The sequence below is a fragment of the Alternaria ethzedia genome, assembly GCF_023757985.1.
Source record: "Alternaria ethzedia strain BMP 0044 chromosome Unknown scaffold_19, whole genome shotgun sequence".
Lineage (NCBI taxonomy): Eukaryota > Fungi > Ascomycota > Dothideomycetes > Pleosporales > Pleosporaceae > Alternaria > Alternaria ethzedia.
This window is the reverse complement of record NW_026056212.1, coordinates 487,900-500,097: the sequence shown is the minus strand read 5'-3', so window position 1 is coordinate 500,097 and position 12,198 is coordinate 487,900. Positions and strand designations below refer to the sequence as shown.

Here is a 12,198-nt window from a genome sequence, read left to right as displayed (position 1 = left end):
AGTTGACATGCACAGTATAGGCCGGCGACTGACGAAGATTATACGTTCATCAATACGTCAATTATCAAGCCAATATGGTACTCCACCGATGATCCAGTGGCTTGCATGACAGATATTCATAGACGGTCATAGCTGGGCGGCCGACAAAGAACGTGAGCTCGTAAGCGACGAATAAGTGACGGGCCGGATGTCGACAATGCAGCCGCGTATTGGCGTCCCTTGCGAACAATAACTTGGAATTTAGAATTTCCAGGATCATCCTGCGGTGAACTACTTGCCCTGCGCCTTCTCGTATATCCAGTCATTCAGGCCTTCTCGGTTACTGCGCATGTCAGCATCGGGCGCGCCGCTAGATCCAGGGCATAGCTTACCGTGCGATTTCGATAGCGTAGAACTGCATCCGAACAGCGAATATTGTGCCTTCCTGGCTGTATTCCATCTTGGGACTTGCGCGCAGCATTGTGCCGAAATTGTAATCCTCGACCTTCTTCTCGTACTCACTGATGAACTTGCGCCATCGCTCCTTCCCCTCCTTGCTCTTCATCTCATCCTCGTTTAGTGTGGCTGATGCGTCGAACTCGGGGAATTCCGTCTTGAGGTGTTCGTAGATTTCGTCGTCGATCTTGGTGAGTCGCAGCTTGGAGCCGGGTACTTTCTCGAGGATCTTCCAGTATGTTTCCATGTGCTGCACAACTGTGTGATACTGTCAGCATGGTCGCGACCGGCAGGTCTCGTGATCTGTACCTTTGACCGCGAACTGCTTCTCGATCTGTAGACGCGGTTAGCGATGACTGTCGACGCGCTGGCTTTGGGGTACCTGCATCCTCAAAGTTCTCAGTCTCCTCTGGATTGATGCTCGTGCCTAGTGGGCCTGCGAGAGACATGTTGGCGATTTTGCTATGGAAATATTATCTATGAGCAGGTTGAATTGAGAGTGTAGAGAGTGATGTGGGTGCTTGTAGCAGCAATCAGCGCGGTGAAGGCCGACAAAAAATCGCGGAAACGCACTCCGTCATTGCCCCGCCACGCCCGCCACACTTCGCGGGGCGGACTCAACCCCAATTTTCCCATCATGAACACCAACCTCACATATGATTCTGGCGAGCCAATGTTGCCAACTCTACACGTGAGTCTGCGTTGCATCGAGCCAGACAGCAGCTAATCACCGCAGCATGAATGCATTCGCGTACCAGTGACAGCACTGGCCTCTTGCGGCGCTCTGCTGATCGCTGCAGAAGGCCCCTTTTTACGCTTCCACCATGCCAGCAACTCGCGGTACATCTCTTCGGAGCGCGTCTTCAAAGCTCAATCAATCCATGGAATACGCGTCTTTTCGGAAGAGCATGCGCACGTTATCAAACTGGTCATCTGGGGTGGAAGACTGATCCGCGCCCTTGAGATTGACTTTGCAGATCAAGTTGGCCAACAAGGCCTGAGCCTATGTTTCTCCAACGTCGCGAAAGCTTCAGATTGGATTCTTGATCTCGCTCCTCGTCCCAAAGGCCTGGATGACGATGCTCAGTACCGCAAAGGATCCTGCATTGCTGTCACTGCTCATAACGCACTGCTGCACGTTGAGATGGAACAAAGGACATCGGACGACTTCCACATAACCAAGTGCGCATACCACACATTGATCTGCTGGAGTATCATTTCCTTGCTGACATTTTGATTTCAGTTACATCGATGTAGCTGTATCTGATCTAACTTCAAGTTCTCGATCTATCCTCTACTCCGCTCACCTGTTCTGGGAGAATCTAAACCAGGTCCTCGTTGCTGCTGGTACAGCGTTCGGTGAAATTATATACTGGTCATGGTGCGACAATGGCGGCGGTGGATCCGCCTCCCGTATCCATCGCGTATTTTTGGGTCACGAGGGCTCAATTTTCGGGGTCCAGATTTCGGAAGAGCTACCCACTGAATGTTGTCAAAGACTGAGGCGGGTGGTAGCAAGCTGCAGCGATGACCGCACAATCCGAATATGGGACGTCTCGGATGTGAACACTAGTGCCACTACCTCGGAAGCTCATAGCAATGACTTGGAGATTCTGAGAACTCGTCATACCGGCTTTACCAACGAGGCTTTCGACTCAAATGAATTTAATAGCTCGAGCTGTCTCGCCATCGGGTGGGGTCATCTTTCACGCGTTTGGACGGTCCGCTTTCTCGAAGCATCGCCATGCAATGGATCACTGTTACTCCAGTCTGCCGGTGAAGATGCAACTGCAAGGACGTGGGAACTTGCGCCAAACCCCGGAAGTAGCACGAGCTTTCCTTACAGGTTGCTAGAACTTGACTGCACCGCGCATCATAGCGGGAAGAACTTGTGGTCGACTGTTGTTTCCAATGACTCAACAGGAATACAGCAGGTTATTGCAGGTGGCGCTGATAGTAAAGTCACCGCTACCCCGTTATTGCGCATCCTGCAGGCAGAGAAGAACTTACGTGGTGCGATCGCTGAGTATACTGTACACGACATATTATCATGGGCGCAAGTGGCCGAACCTGATTCAAACAGGCCTGAATTTGTGGACGGTCCAAAGTCCCCAAGGAAAGCAGAGTTCTTCAGAAGCTATTGCTTTGTCGATGAAACCTCATTTTTGCTTACTACTAACTCTGGAACCGTACTTATCGGCTCCATTTCGTCCAGGACAGCCCCAAGTCAGTCAAGCCTCCTTTCGAACTCGAAGTTAATCGATGAACTGGAAGATCTTTCTGGTTACTCTGTCTGCACGAGTGGCTGCCGTCCTGGTTTCGCTTACATCGCTGGTAGTAGCGGCAACATCTACGTGTACAATAAGGAGTCTAATACCCTGGCAAATCTGCATGCCATTGGTAGCAAAGTTGGAGACATCTTAGCTGTGGAGGTATCAGACACGGATGGTCCAAATACGGCGGCATTACTTGTGACCCTTGTTGGTCAAGGTGAAGCGCAATTGCTATACGTGGACCCTGATAGCAACACGAACGTTCTGAGAGTTGTGCAGATACCCATTGCAGAATCTTCGGCCGGTTCGGTCATCACGAGTATGACTTATGCAAGAATACCCGGGAGAGACATTCTCATCATTGGGTTCCGTCGGGGTTCGATCGCACTGTATGAAATCCGTAAAGGTGAGGGGGGTACGGATGTTGCTATCTTGCTACGGATCATTGAGAAAGCACACGGTGCGGAAGCAGTCACTTGTCTTACATGGTGTCCCTCATCTGGAGTCTCCGTAGGCTCCGTACACGGCCACCTGTTCTCCGTAGGAAGAGATGGGCGTCTCAGCGTACACCAGTTCGATGCATCTGCAAACGTTGTCGAGCTGGTGCATGATCTTGCGGTACCATTCGGACCAAACATTGAAGGTTTATACTTCCAGGACGGCCATCTCCTCATACACGGCTTCTCAAGCAAGAAATGGTATCTATACGATGTCACTAGCGAAGAGCAAGTCATGAGCATCGAAACCGGAGGAGCGCATAGAAGTTGGGCCTTCCGGTCACACTCGTCGCTAGGAGGTATCCTAGTATGGACTCGAGCCTCTAGTATGCATATATGCAGTCAAAACAGACCGAATCATGCTGTCGTTCGACGAGGGGGTCATGGACGCGAGATCAAGGCGCTCGCAGTTACATCGGAGATGAACGGTAGATCTCACCCGCTCATCGCCACAGGCGCCGAGGATACCGATATCAAGATTTTCCGCCATGTTGATGATGATCTGATATGCCAAAGGACTATTCGCAAGCACACCACGGGGATTCAGCATCTACAATGGTCGCAAGACGGTGACTATCTGTTCAGCAGTGGTGGCTGTGAAGAATGTAAGGTTTGGGTACAACGCTGCAAAGCTGCTGCTGACTTCCTTCACAGTCTATGTATGGCGGATCCGGGACTTACCCGCCTCCGCTCTTGACATTGGAATCGTGTGCGAACATGTGTACACCCCAGAAAGTGAGCACGCAGATTTGAGACTCATGTCTTTCGATGTGATCACGTCGGGATCCGCACATACTATCACGATGGTGTTCTCAGATTCCAGCATCAAGGTGAGCTGATCTCCGTATTCTCAATGTAGCATGGCGCTGATGTGACAAGATCTATCGTTATGATCCTGCCGCTACTATCACATGGCAGCCTCTTGGAAAGGGTCTCTACTTTACATCCTGTTTGACACAGTGCATGTTCCTCTCTAGAGAAAAGGTCTTGACAGCTGGTACCGATGGCCATATTGTAGTATGGCCGCTAATGGCAGATACCGAACGATCGCGTGGAAAATTCACTGGGTCAAATGATCATTTGACATGGCACCATCCGGCAAGGATACATCAAAGCTCCTCAAAAGCCATGACATCCCGAGCCATTAGTGCGGATACCTGGCTCATCGTATCCGGTGGTGACGATGGCAGTCTGGCGTGTATACTCGCACAGTCTACGTCTTTGCCGTCGTCGACTTCGCCTACGACAACCCATGTTCCGCCACCAATCCTCGTCAGTCGCGCACATGGCTCTGCAGTAACGTCGTGCGCTCTCTTCGGACATAAATCACACATTTTCCTTGTCACATCAGGAAATGACGAGTGGATCAGATTGTGGCGGATTGTACTGCGTAAGGCAAACTCCGAAGCTGGAGCTGAAACTGCAGCACAGCATGAAGGCGCTCTGACGGTCCAGAGGATAAATAGAATCAAGACCAATGTTGCAGATGCGTCGAGTATGGCGGTGCTTGATGAAGGCAATGGTGGTGGCGATGCGAGGGTGTTGGTCTGCGGAGTGGGCATGGAAGTCATACGTATAGCTTTGAATGGGTGATAGACAATCGATAGGCATGATGGTCATTCGTCCGCACCCAAGTGTCTGCTGCTGTGAGTTTGCACAGGGGCGATTGGCGGCCAAGCGATCCATGGATTGTTGCTGGAGCAACGCGTGTCCCGATGCGGCTAGTCGTCGTTCGCGCTTTGACAACACAACACGGCAAGCACGTCCACAACCTCGACTGAACCAGTCTCACCCCAGACCGACAACGACATACCACCAAGACAGCGAACATCGACAGACATCATGGTCGCTACACGTCGCGGTGCGAAAACCGCCCCAGAGGTCGCCTCTGCACCCCCCAACACGCTCAACGCCCCTCCCAAGCGCGGCAGGAAGAAGGCAGTCGAGGAAGCTGCTGAGCCAGCGCCTGCCCCGGCCAAACCCACAAAGACAACTGCTGTGAAACGCAAAGCCAGGGCTGAGCCTGAGGATGCTGAGCCGCCCATGGCCAAGAAGACTGTTGCGACAAAGGCCGCGCGCACCATCAAGGTCCAGACCAGAGCCGCACCCGCCCCTGCTCCAGCAGTGAGGGCGACGCGTGGTCGCAAAGCCGAGGAGCCTGCCGCTACAGAGGAGCCCGAAGCCATTGAAGAGGCCCCTAAGCCAACAGCCGCCCGTACGCGCAAGATCGCAGCAGTGAAAAAGGCACCTGTACCCAAGGTCGAGAAGCCTGCTGTCGCCCCAGAGCCTGCCGTCGAAGAAACTGCCAAGCCAGTATCAAGAGCTGTACGCAAAGCACCCGCAAAGAAGACACCCGTTTCCAAGAAGAGCGAGCCTGCATTTGTCGACAAGACCGTCGCCAGCGAGCCTGCTAAGCCAGCTCCCCGTACACGCAAAGCAGCAGTGCCAAAAGCCTCCGCACCCGCACCCGTCATTGTACCGAGAGCCACACGCGGTCGTAATGCCCCTGCAGTCCCACAGGAGTCGCCGCTCAAGGCTCCGGCCCGCAAGCTCACAAAGAAGGCTGCTGTTGTCACTAAGGCGAAGTCTGAGCCAGAGCCGGACGCTCAAACAGTCGAGGAGCCTGTTGCGGAGATCATCGAGCAATCTGTTGTAGAGGCAGATGAACATGCAGTCATGGAAGAGGTGGAGCAGCCTGTCGTGGAGGCAATCGAGAAACCGTTCGCAGATTTCCCTACCTACCCGACAACCCCCTCCCACATCACTGCCCCCATGACCTCAAGAGAGGCCATCGCCGAGCTTCCCGGCTACCCCACGACTCCCTCGCATATCCTCGCACCTTTGTCGAACAAGGCCGCTCTTACCGAACTCGCAGGATATCCCACGACACCTGCGCATATTGCTGCACCTGTCGCAATCGCTACACCCGAGGTTCAGGCCGAAATCATCGAGCAAGGGTATAATGATGTCGCCATGAGCGATGTTGAGGAGAAAGAAGCAGTCGACCAGATTGAGGCTTGTCATACTTCTACAGCTGCAGAGAGCGCGGTCGAGGCCACAATAGAAGTGCCAGAGGGCCCTCAGCTCGTCGAGAATCCGCACATTGTTGAAGAATCTGACTGCCAGGGCCGCCAGACTACGGCCGATGTCTCCTTGACACCGGATGCCAAGACCCAGGTATCGGTCCAGCTAAAGACACCATACTATGATGCGACGCCCGCCCAGCGTTCGTGTTCGGAGATTTCTGGCACTCCACCTGCACAGATCGTCTGGGGCGTCACCGATCAGGAAGCATTCGAGGAGCTTCCTGAGGCGTACCCTGCCACACCCGCCCACATCATCGCGCCCATCACCTCCAAAGCAGCACTGGCCGAACTCCCGGGTTACCCCAAAACACCAGCTCATATCAGCGCGCCTGTGACCTCCAAGGCAGCATTGGCCGAGCTCCCCGATTACCCCAAAACACCAGCTCATATTAAGGCACCAATGACTCCACGTCGCGCTCTCGCTGAACTGCCCGACTACCCCACAACACCAAGCCTGGCTCTCGAGGCTGCTCTCCAGGAAGAGATCACTGCTTCAGTCAAGAAACAGACACCGTCACCTATAAGATTCTCAACTCTGAAGAACGACTCGTTCGATCTCGAAGAACCAAGCGAGCTTGCCGACTTCACTGAGCTCACCGAAGCTAGCAAATACAGTGAGATCGCACCTACGGACACAGCTGTCGAGGCTTCTCCTTTTATTACTAATCCCACCATGCATCTGGCTCCGCTCAAACTTGCACCTACTTTTGCAGCCCTCGAGCCAGTGTCACCGAAGAAGTCCGCCTTGCGATCACCTCAGAAGGTCATGGACGCTAAGACTCCTAAGAAGACTGTCGCTTGGACAGACGTTCCAGCAGACGAGAGCGATCTATTCCTCTACGAAGGCATCCTTCAGGGCATGGTCTTCTACGTCGATGTCACACGGAACGGTAGGGAGCAGAACTTCTTGTTCCGCGGTCTGCTCGAGGATCTGGGCGCAAAGGTAGTACAAGACATATCGCATGCGTCTCTTAGCCACGTTCTCTTCAAGGATGGAAGCATGTCCACACTGGAGAAGTGCCTTGAAAGCAAGGGAGCCATCAAGTGTGTCAACGTGGGGTGGGTGTTGGATAGTGAGTCAAACAAGAAGCGTATGGACGAAGACCATTACCTGGTCGACCTATCCGTTGCGAAGCCAGCAACTCCTCTGCCTACTACTACGGCGAAGCCATTCACACCTTTCAAGACTCCTTCCAAGTACGCGCTGCCTCCTTCATCCCAGTGCAAGATGCCTAGCACTCCGACAAGTTCAGAGTTCGATCGCTCTTTCAATGACGACAAGGAAAACTGCGAAGTTGGCATGTTCTTCGACGACAAGAGCCCGCTTGCACCTCGCACACTTCCCGTCAAGAAGTCGTCTTTCTTGTTCAGCAGATCAGCCATCAAGACCCCATCAAAGTCCATCTTCCTTGGGGCGACGCCATCGAAAGCGACCTTGTCGGCTATGAAGCCTGCGCCTCAGGCCTTCACCACTGTCAAGAAGCGCCCCGCAGAGTCTTCCTTCTTCAACAGCTCCCTCGGTCCACCCAAGAAGCTGCGCCTCTTGTAGTCATGTCATCGATTCTGCTGGCATTCAAAATGCTTGTTTTGTTTACGGAGTTTGGAATATCATGCAGGCATTGGGTAGGCGTGGATGGATCAAGGTGTTTGGTATCCGTTTCGCAAAGTTTCGGTCGTGCTGTTGTCATCCCTGTCATCCCTTCATCGCGGCTTGAGGGTTTCCATTGAGTGCTGCCTCCCTTAAAGGGTTGGCCTTCGTGGGAATCCAACATAGCCAGATGAGGGCGCACATATGGCGTCTTTGCATACCTTGGCTCTTGCTTGTTCATTGTCTTTCTCTTGTGCGGTTACATGGAGTCTTGCATGTTATGGATGGACGATGCTGTACGAAACACAGTTGAGCATTCTTGGCGTTCCTGGACACACGGGCACTCCAATGGAGACGACCACGATTAGGGTCACCTGCTTTTGTCTTATATTACCTATTGTCTCGTTTCGGTACGAATGACAGCACGAATGCTCCATGCTTTTACTCAATGGGTTGGGCTTGCGTAGGACCCATTGTCAACTGGCGGCCTTGCGAGTAACTAGTGTAATTCATTCATTGTACTAGCATTACTTCTCATTCGAGAGCGCTGGTCGTATGGGTGTAAATGCAGTCCAATATGGTGCAGGCGCAAACACATCGAAAGTAACATCCCTGCAACATGTGCAATAGATGCATACTTTCTAAGCACGTTGGATTATCAGGGCTCAGGTGCTCTTCATTGTGATCAACTCGAGGGTCTAAGCCCTCCGATAATCCTATCCAAGCTACCGAAATTGGTCTAGTAGAAACACAGGCTGTCTATGTCGTTCATATCGCATGTAATGAAAATTTTGCGGTCCAGCGCCTGGCGCATCAGTATAGTGGTCGGGCGCATCTAGGCGCTGCCGTTGACCTTGCGTCCCTGGATGAGACCACGAATACCGCCCTTGCCACCTACTTCGCGAATGATGGCATTTATGCTCAGGTCGGCACCGATGTTGATCTGGACCTCGACCTTTCCTCCCTTCTTGACACCACGGACTGCAGCTTCGCTCAGCACTTGTCCAACCTTCCATGTCTTCTCCCGTAGCTCCTCTTCCTCTTCCTCGCTGTCGTCGTCGCTGTCATCCGAATCATCCTCGTCTTTTTCAGCCTTGGGCTTGGGCTCTGGCTTTGTGACCTTGATGTGTCGTGAGCCTTCCGCAAGCTTGATGAGCACGTCACCTCCCTCTCGTGGCGTTGCAATGGTCGCAGTGCGTCGGACAGGTAGTTGTGTCTCCGCGTCGACGATGGCATGGAAAACGCCAGAGGACTCATCGCCCGAGATGCACAGCACACCAACAGCGGTGGAAAGGTGGGGTGTCACAGTAACCATAGGGTGGGTGCTTTGTTCAATGTCCTCAAGCTCAAACTCCTGGATAAGGCTGGCTTGGATAGCAGCACCACGGGCTGACAATTCCGAGGGGTTGATGGCTGATGGGGATGTGGAAGGTGCGAGGACGGTGGTGGATTCCGGGAAGGCTGAGCGTACCGCAGAAGCGACCTTAGGAGTGTGAGAGTTACCGCCAGCCAAGATAATCTCGGAGATGTCGAGAGGATCCAAGTTGGCCTTCTCCACAGCTTGAGTGACAAGACGAGTAAAGGCAGAGAACAACTTGCTTCCCAGGAGATCGTAGCGGGTGCGGTTGATGGTCGCGGTGAAGTCGGTGCCGCCTACTAAGCTCTCGACGGAGAAGTTGGCGGTGGTACCAATGGAAAGCGCCTTCTTGACAGCTTCGCACTCAAGCTTCAACTTGGCCAACGATCGGTCGTTTTCCCGAGGGTCACCGGCCGACTTGTGCTTCTTGAGGAACTCCTTGGCGAAATGTTCCATGAGCACTTGGTCGAGCTTGGAGCCACTGACATCGTAGTCGTGTAGAGTGGCCAGGATGGTGTAGATGCCGCCACGGGACGCAACCACAGCCACGTCCGAACGGGTGCCTCCCAGATCGGCGACGACGATGATCTTGTCAGCCAACTGCGCACCAGGACGGGCATCATATGCTAGGACAGCAGCTGTGGGCTCGTGGATGAACTGTAGGACCTCGATGCCAGCGTTTGTCGACGCCTTCTTCAGGGCCTCCTTCTGGGCATCACTGAAGTTTGTGGGTACGGTGATGACGGCGGCGTTGACCTCCTTTCCAAGGTAGTCGGAGGCAGAGCTCCGTAGTCTCTTCAGGTGACGTGTTGTGGCATCGATAACGGATACGGTGTTCTCCTGCTCGTCGGCGGTATCGCGGATGTTGAACGCAACGCCGTCTTCGTGCTGTACGGGATGGGCCGACTGGTGGCATGGGGAGGGGTCTATCGATTTGTAGCTGCAGGGTGTCAGTCGACGTGGTTGGACAGGTGGGATAGGATTGCCTACTCTTGGCCGAGGAAGTCGCGGAAGTAGGCGACTGTGTTCTTCGCATTGCGGACGAATTGGGTCTTGGCCTGGCCTCCGTGTAGTTCTTCTCCTTCGACGTAGGACAGGGCGGTGGGGATTTGACGGTCTTTTCAAGTGTTAGCAGTCGAGGGGATCCAGGGCGTGCAACAGGCGGCGTACCTCCGTCTTCGTTGGCGATGACCTCTGCTTTGCCTTCCTGTTATGTGTCAGAAACATCCAGAGACATCAGCGACAGACATGGACACTTACACCCGAGGTGAAAGCAATGGAACTGTACGAGTTGCCGAAGGATATTCCTATCGCGACTCGCTGCGCGGGGTCCGCTTGCGCACTCATCTTGCGCGGGGAGACGTTTTTGGGTTACGGAAAGAGGGTTCGAGTCAAACGAAAGCCGTTCAGTATCGACAATAAAGCGGCAGGGGCAGGTGAACAGAAGATAGCCGGCTGTGGTAGCGTTTGTAGCGCGTGTGTTTCTTCGCGGCTAAGAAATTCAGAGTCGTGCATTTTTCTCGGAAGCGCACGGGCTTCTCGGAATGAGCTCACTCGAGGGACGGCGCATGTTACCAGGTGCTCTACCACACCCAAGGACACCACTTTGCGAGCACTACCATGGCAGCCTCAGCCACTATCGTACTGCCTGGCGACAACATCGCGCAGAGCGCCCTGCCAACTGGCACAGGCAAAAAGAAGACGCTCACCCTCGGACCCGGTTTGCGACACACGCCGCCAGACACGGTCACGGCCACGGTCGCGGGCGCGCTCGTGACGGACAACAAGAAGAATGCTGCTTCGATTGAGTACAACACTGGAAGGGTGAGAGATCTATTTCGTCTCTTCCACCGGCTTGCTAATCCCTTTGACAGTATCTTCCTTTTGCAGGCGACCTCGTCATCGCGACTGTGAATGGCTCTGCCGCCGAGAACTTCAATTGTCTCCTCACCCCGAACACGCCAGCTGCGACCCTTCCCCACCTAGCCTTCGAGGGCGCGACCAAGAAGACACGGCCCCAGCTGCCCCCAAACTCCCTGGTCTACTGTCGCGTCGCGAGTGCCGGCAAGGACCTACCATCAGAGCTCACCTGTGTCGATCCCTCCACGGGCAAGGGCGAAGGTCTTGGTCTGTTAAAGGGGGGTATGGTGTTCAAGATCAGCCTGGGTATGGCACGGAGGATGCTTGCAGCGCGCGGAGGCATATCTCTGTTGGAAACCCTGGGCTCCAAAATCGGCTTCGAGGTTACCGTCGGCCGAAACGGACTTGTGCACGTTGATGGAGGAAACGTCAAGACGACATTGGCAATTGGGCAGGCTATACAAGAGGTGGATGCCGCGGCCCTCGGGGACGAAGCACAGAAGAAGCTTGCTGCCGCGACGCTGAAGCAATGTTGAGGAAGATACGCGGATTGCTATGTCAGACTTTGCAATCGCACGATGAAAGGATGGCGCCATTGTCACGCACGTTGGTCTATGTGAAGACTGATCGTAGGCGGGCTATCAGCTGTTGGCGGATAACTGGCTATGAAGGGCAAAACTCGACGTTTGCGACTAGCACGCGCGACGCATGAGAGATCGGCGCCCATGTCAATGCCAGAATGGGTTGTCGACGGATCTTACATTGCCAGACTCCGTTGATCATCTGCGTCTGGTCGCACTGGATGAAGGCTGTTGGAATCTAGTGAGCCCGCTTGAGTGTATTAGAAGTATTCCAGCAAGAGCGCATCTGGAGTATCACGATTAGGTGGTCATAGGCGGCACATCCCGTTGGAAGCAAGCAGGTGTCGTAGAACAATTATTCGAAGGGGTAGTGTGTTTGTAGGCTGGATGATGAACATGTAATATATTTATATTTCTCTAGTAGCTGCGAGTGACACTACGGGCCATGAGCTCCATGAGACGCGACGCCGTCAATGAATCAATTCTCAATCCTTATCTCATGCCATACACGTCCGCTCTGA

At 53.7% G+C, this 12,198-nt stretch overlaps 5 protein-coding genes across 5 annotated transcripts; 3 read left to right on the top strand and 2 right to left on the bottom strand.

The window, feature by feature from the left end:
- Positions 1 to 270: 270 nt before the first annotated feature.
- Positions 271 to 884, bottom strand: J4E87_007279 (uncharacterized protein; the record flags this gene model as incomplete). The annotated part of the gene is made up of 4 exons (XM_049378875.1): positions 271 to 322; positions 372 to 693; positions 745 to 769; positions 822 to 884. 4 exons carry the CDS (start codon positions 882 to 884, stop codon positions 271 to 273), a joined length of 462 nt encoding a protein of 153 aa, XP_049231537.1.
- A 2,145-nt stretch (positions 885 to 3,029) lies between these two features.
- J4E87_007278 (uncharacterized protein) lies at positions 3,030 to 3,902 on the top strand (the record flags this gene model as incomplete). Its single annotated transcript, XM_049378874.1, has 1 exon — positions 3,030 to 3,902. The coding sequence occupies one exon, from the start codon at positions 3,030 to 3,032 to the stop codon at positions 3,900 to 3,902; it is 873 nt and encodes a 290-aa protein (XP_049231536.1).
- Positions 3,903 to 4,814: 912 nt separating this feature from the next.
- On the top strand, positions 4,815 to 7,840 carry J4E87_007277 (uncharacterized protein; the record flags this gene model as incomplete). The annotated part of the gene is made up of 2 exons (XM_049378873.1): positions 4,815 to 4,820; positions 5,003 to 7,840. 2 exons carry the CDS (start codon positions 4,815 to 4,817, stop codon positions 7,838 to 7,840), a joined length of 2,844 nt encoding a protein of 947 aa, XP_049231535.1.
- Positions 7,841 to 8,714: 874 nt separating this feature from the next.
- On the bottom strand, positions 8,715 to 10,583 carry J4E87_007276 (uncharacterized protein; the record flags this gene model as incomplete). Its single annotated transcript, XM_049378872.1, has 4 exons — positions 8,715 to 10,176; positions 10,227 to 10,353; positions 10,407 to 10,443; positions 10,497 to 10,583. The coding sequence occupies 4 exons, from the start codon at positions 10,581 to 10,583 to the stop codon at positions 8,715 to 8,717; spliced, it is 1,713 nt and encodes a 570-aa protein (XP_049231534.1).
- Positions 10,584 to 10,856: 273 nt separating this feature from the next.
- J4E87_007275 (uncharacterized protein) lies at positions 10,857 to 11,632 on the top strand (the record flags this gene model as incomplete). The annotated part of the gene is made up of 2 exons (XM_049378871.1): positions 10,857 to 11,060; positions 11,111 to 11,632. 2 exons carry the CDS (start codon positions 10,857 to 10,859, stop codon positions 11,630 to 11,632), a joined length of 726 nt encoding a protein of 241 aa, XP_049231533.1.
- Between the last annotated feature and the right edge of the window lie 566 nt (positions 11,633 to 12,198).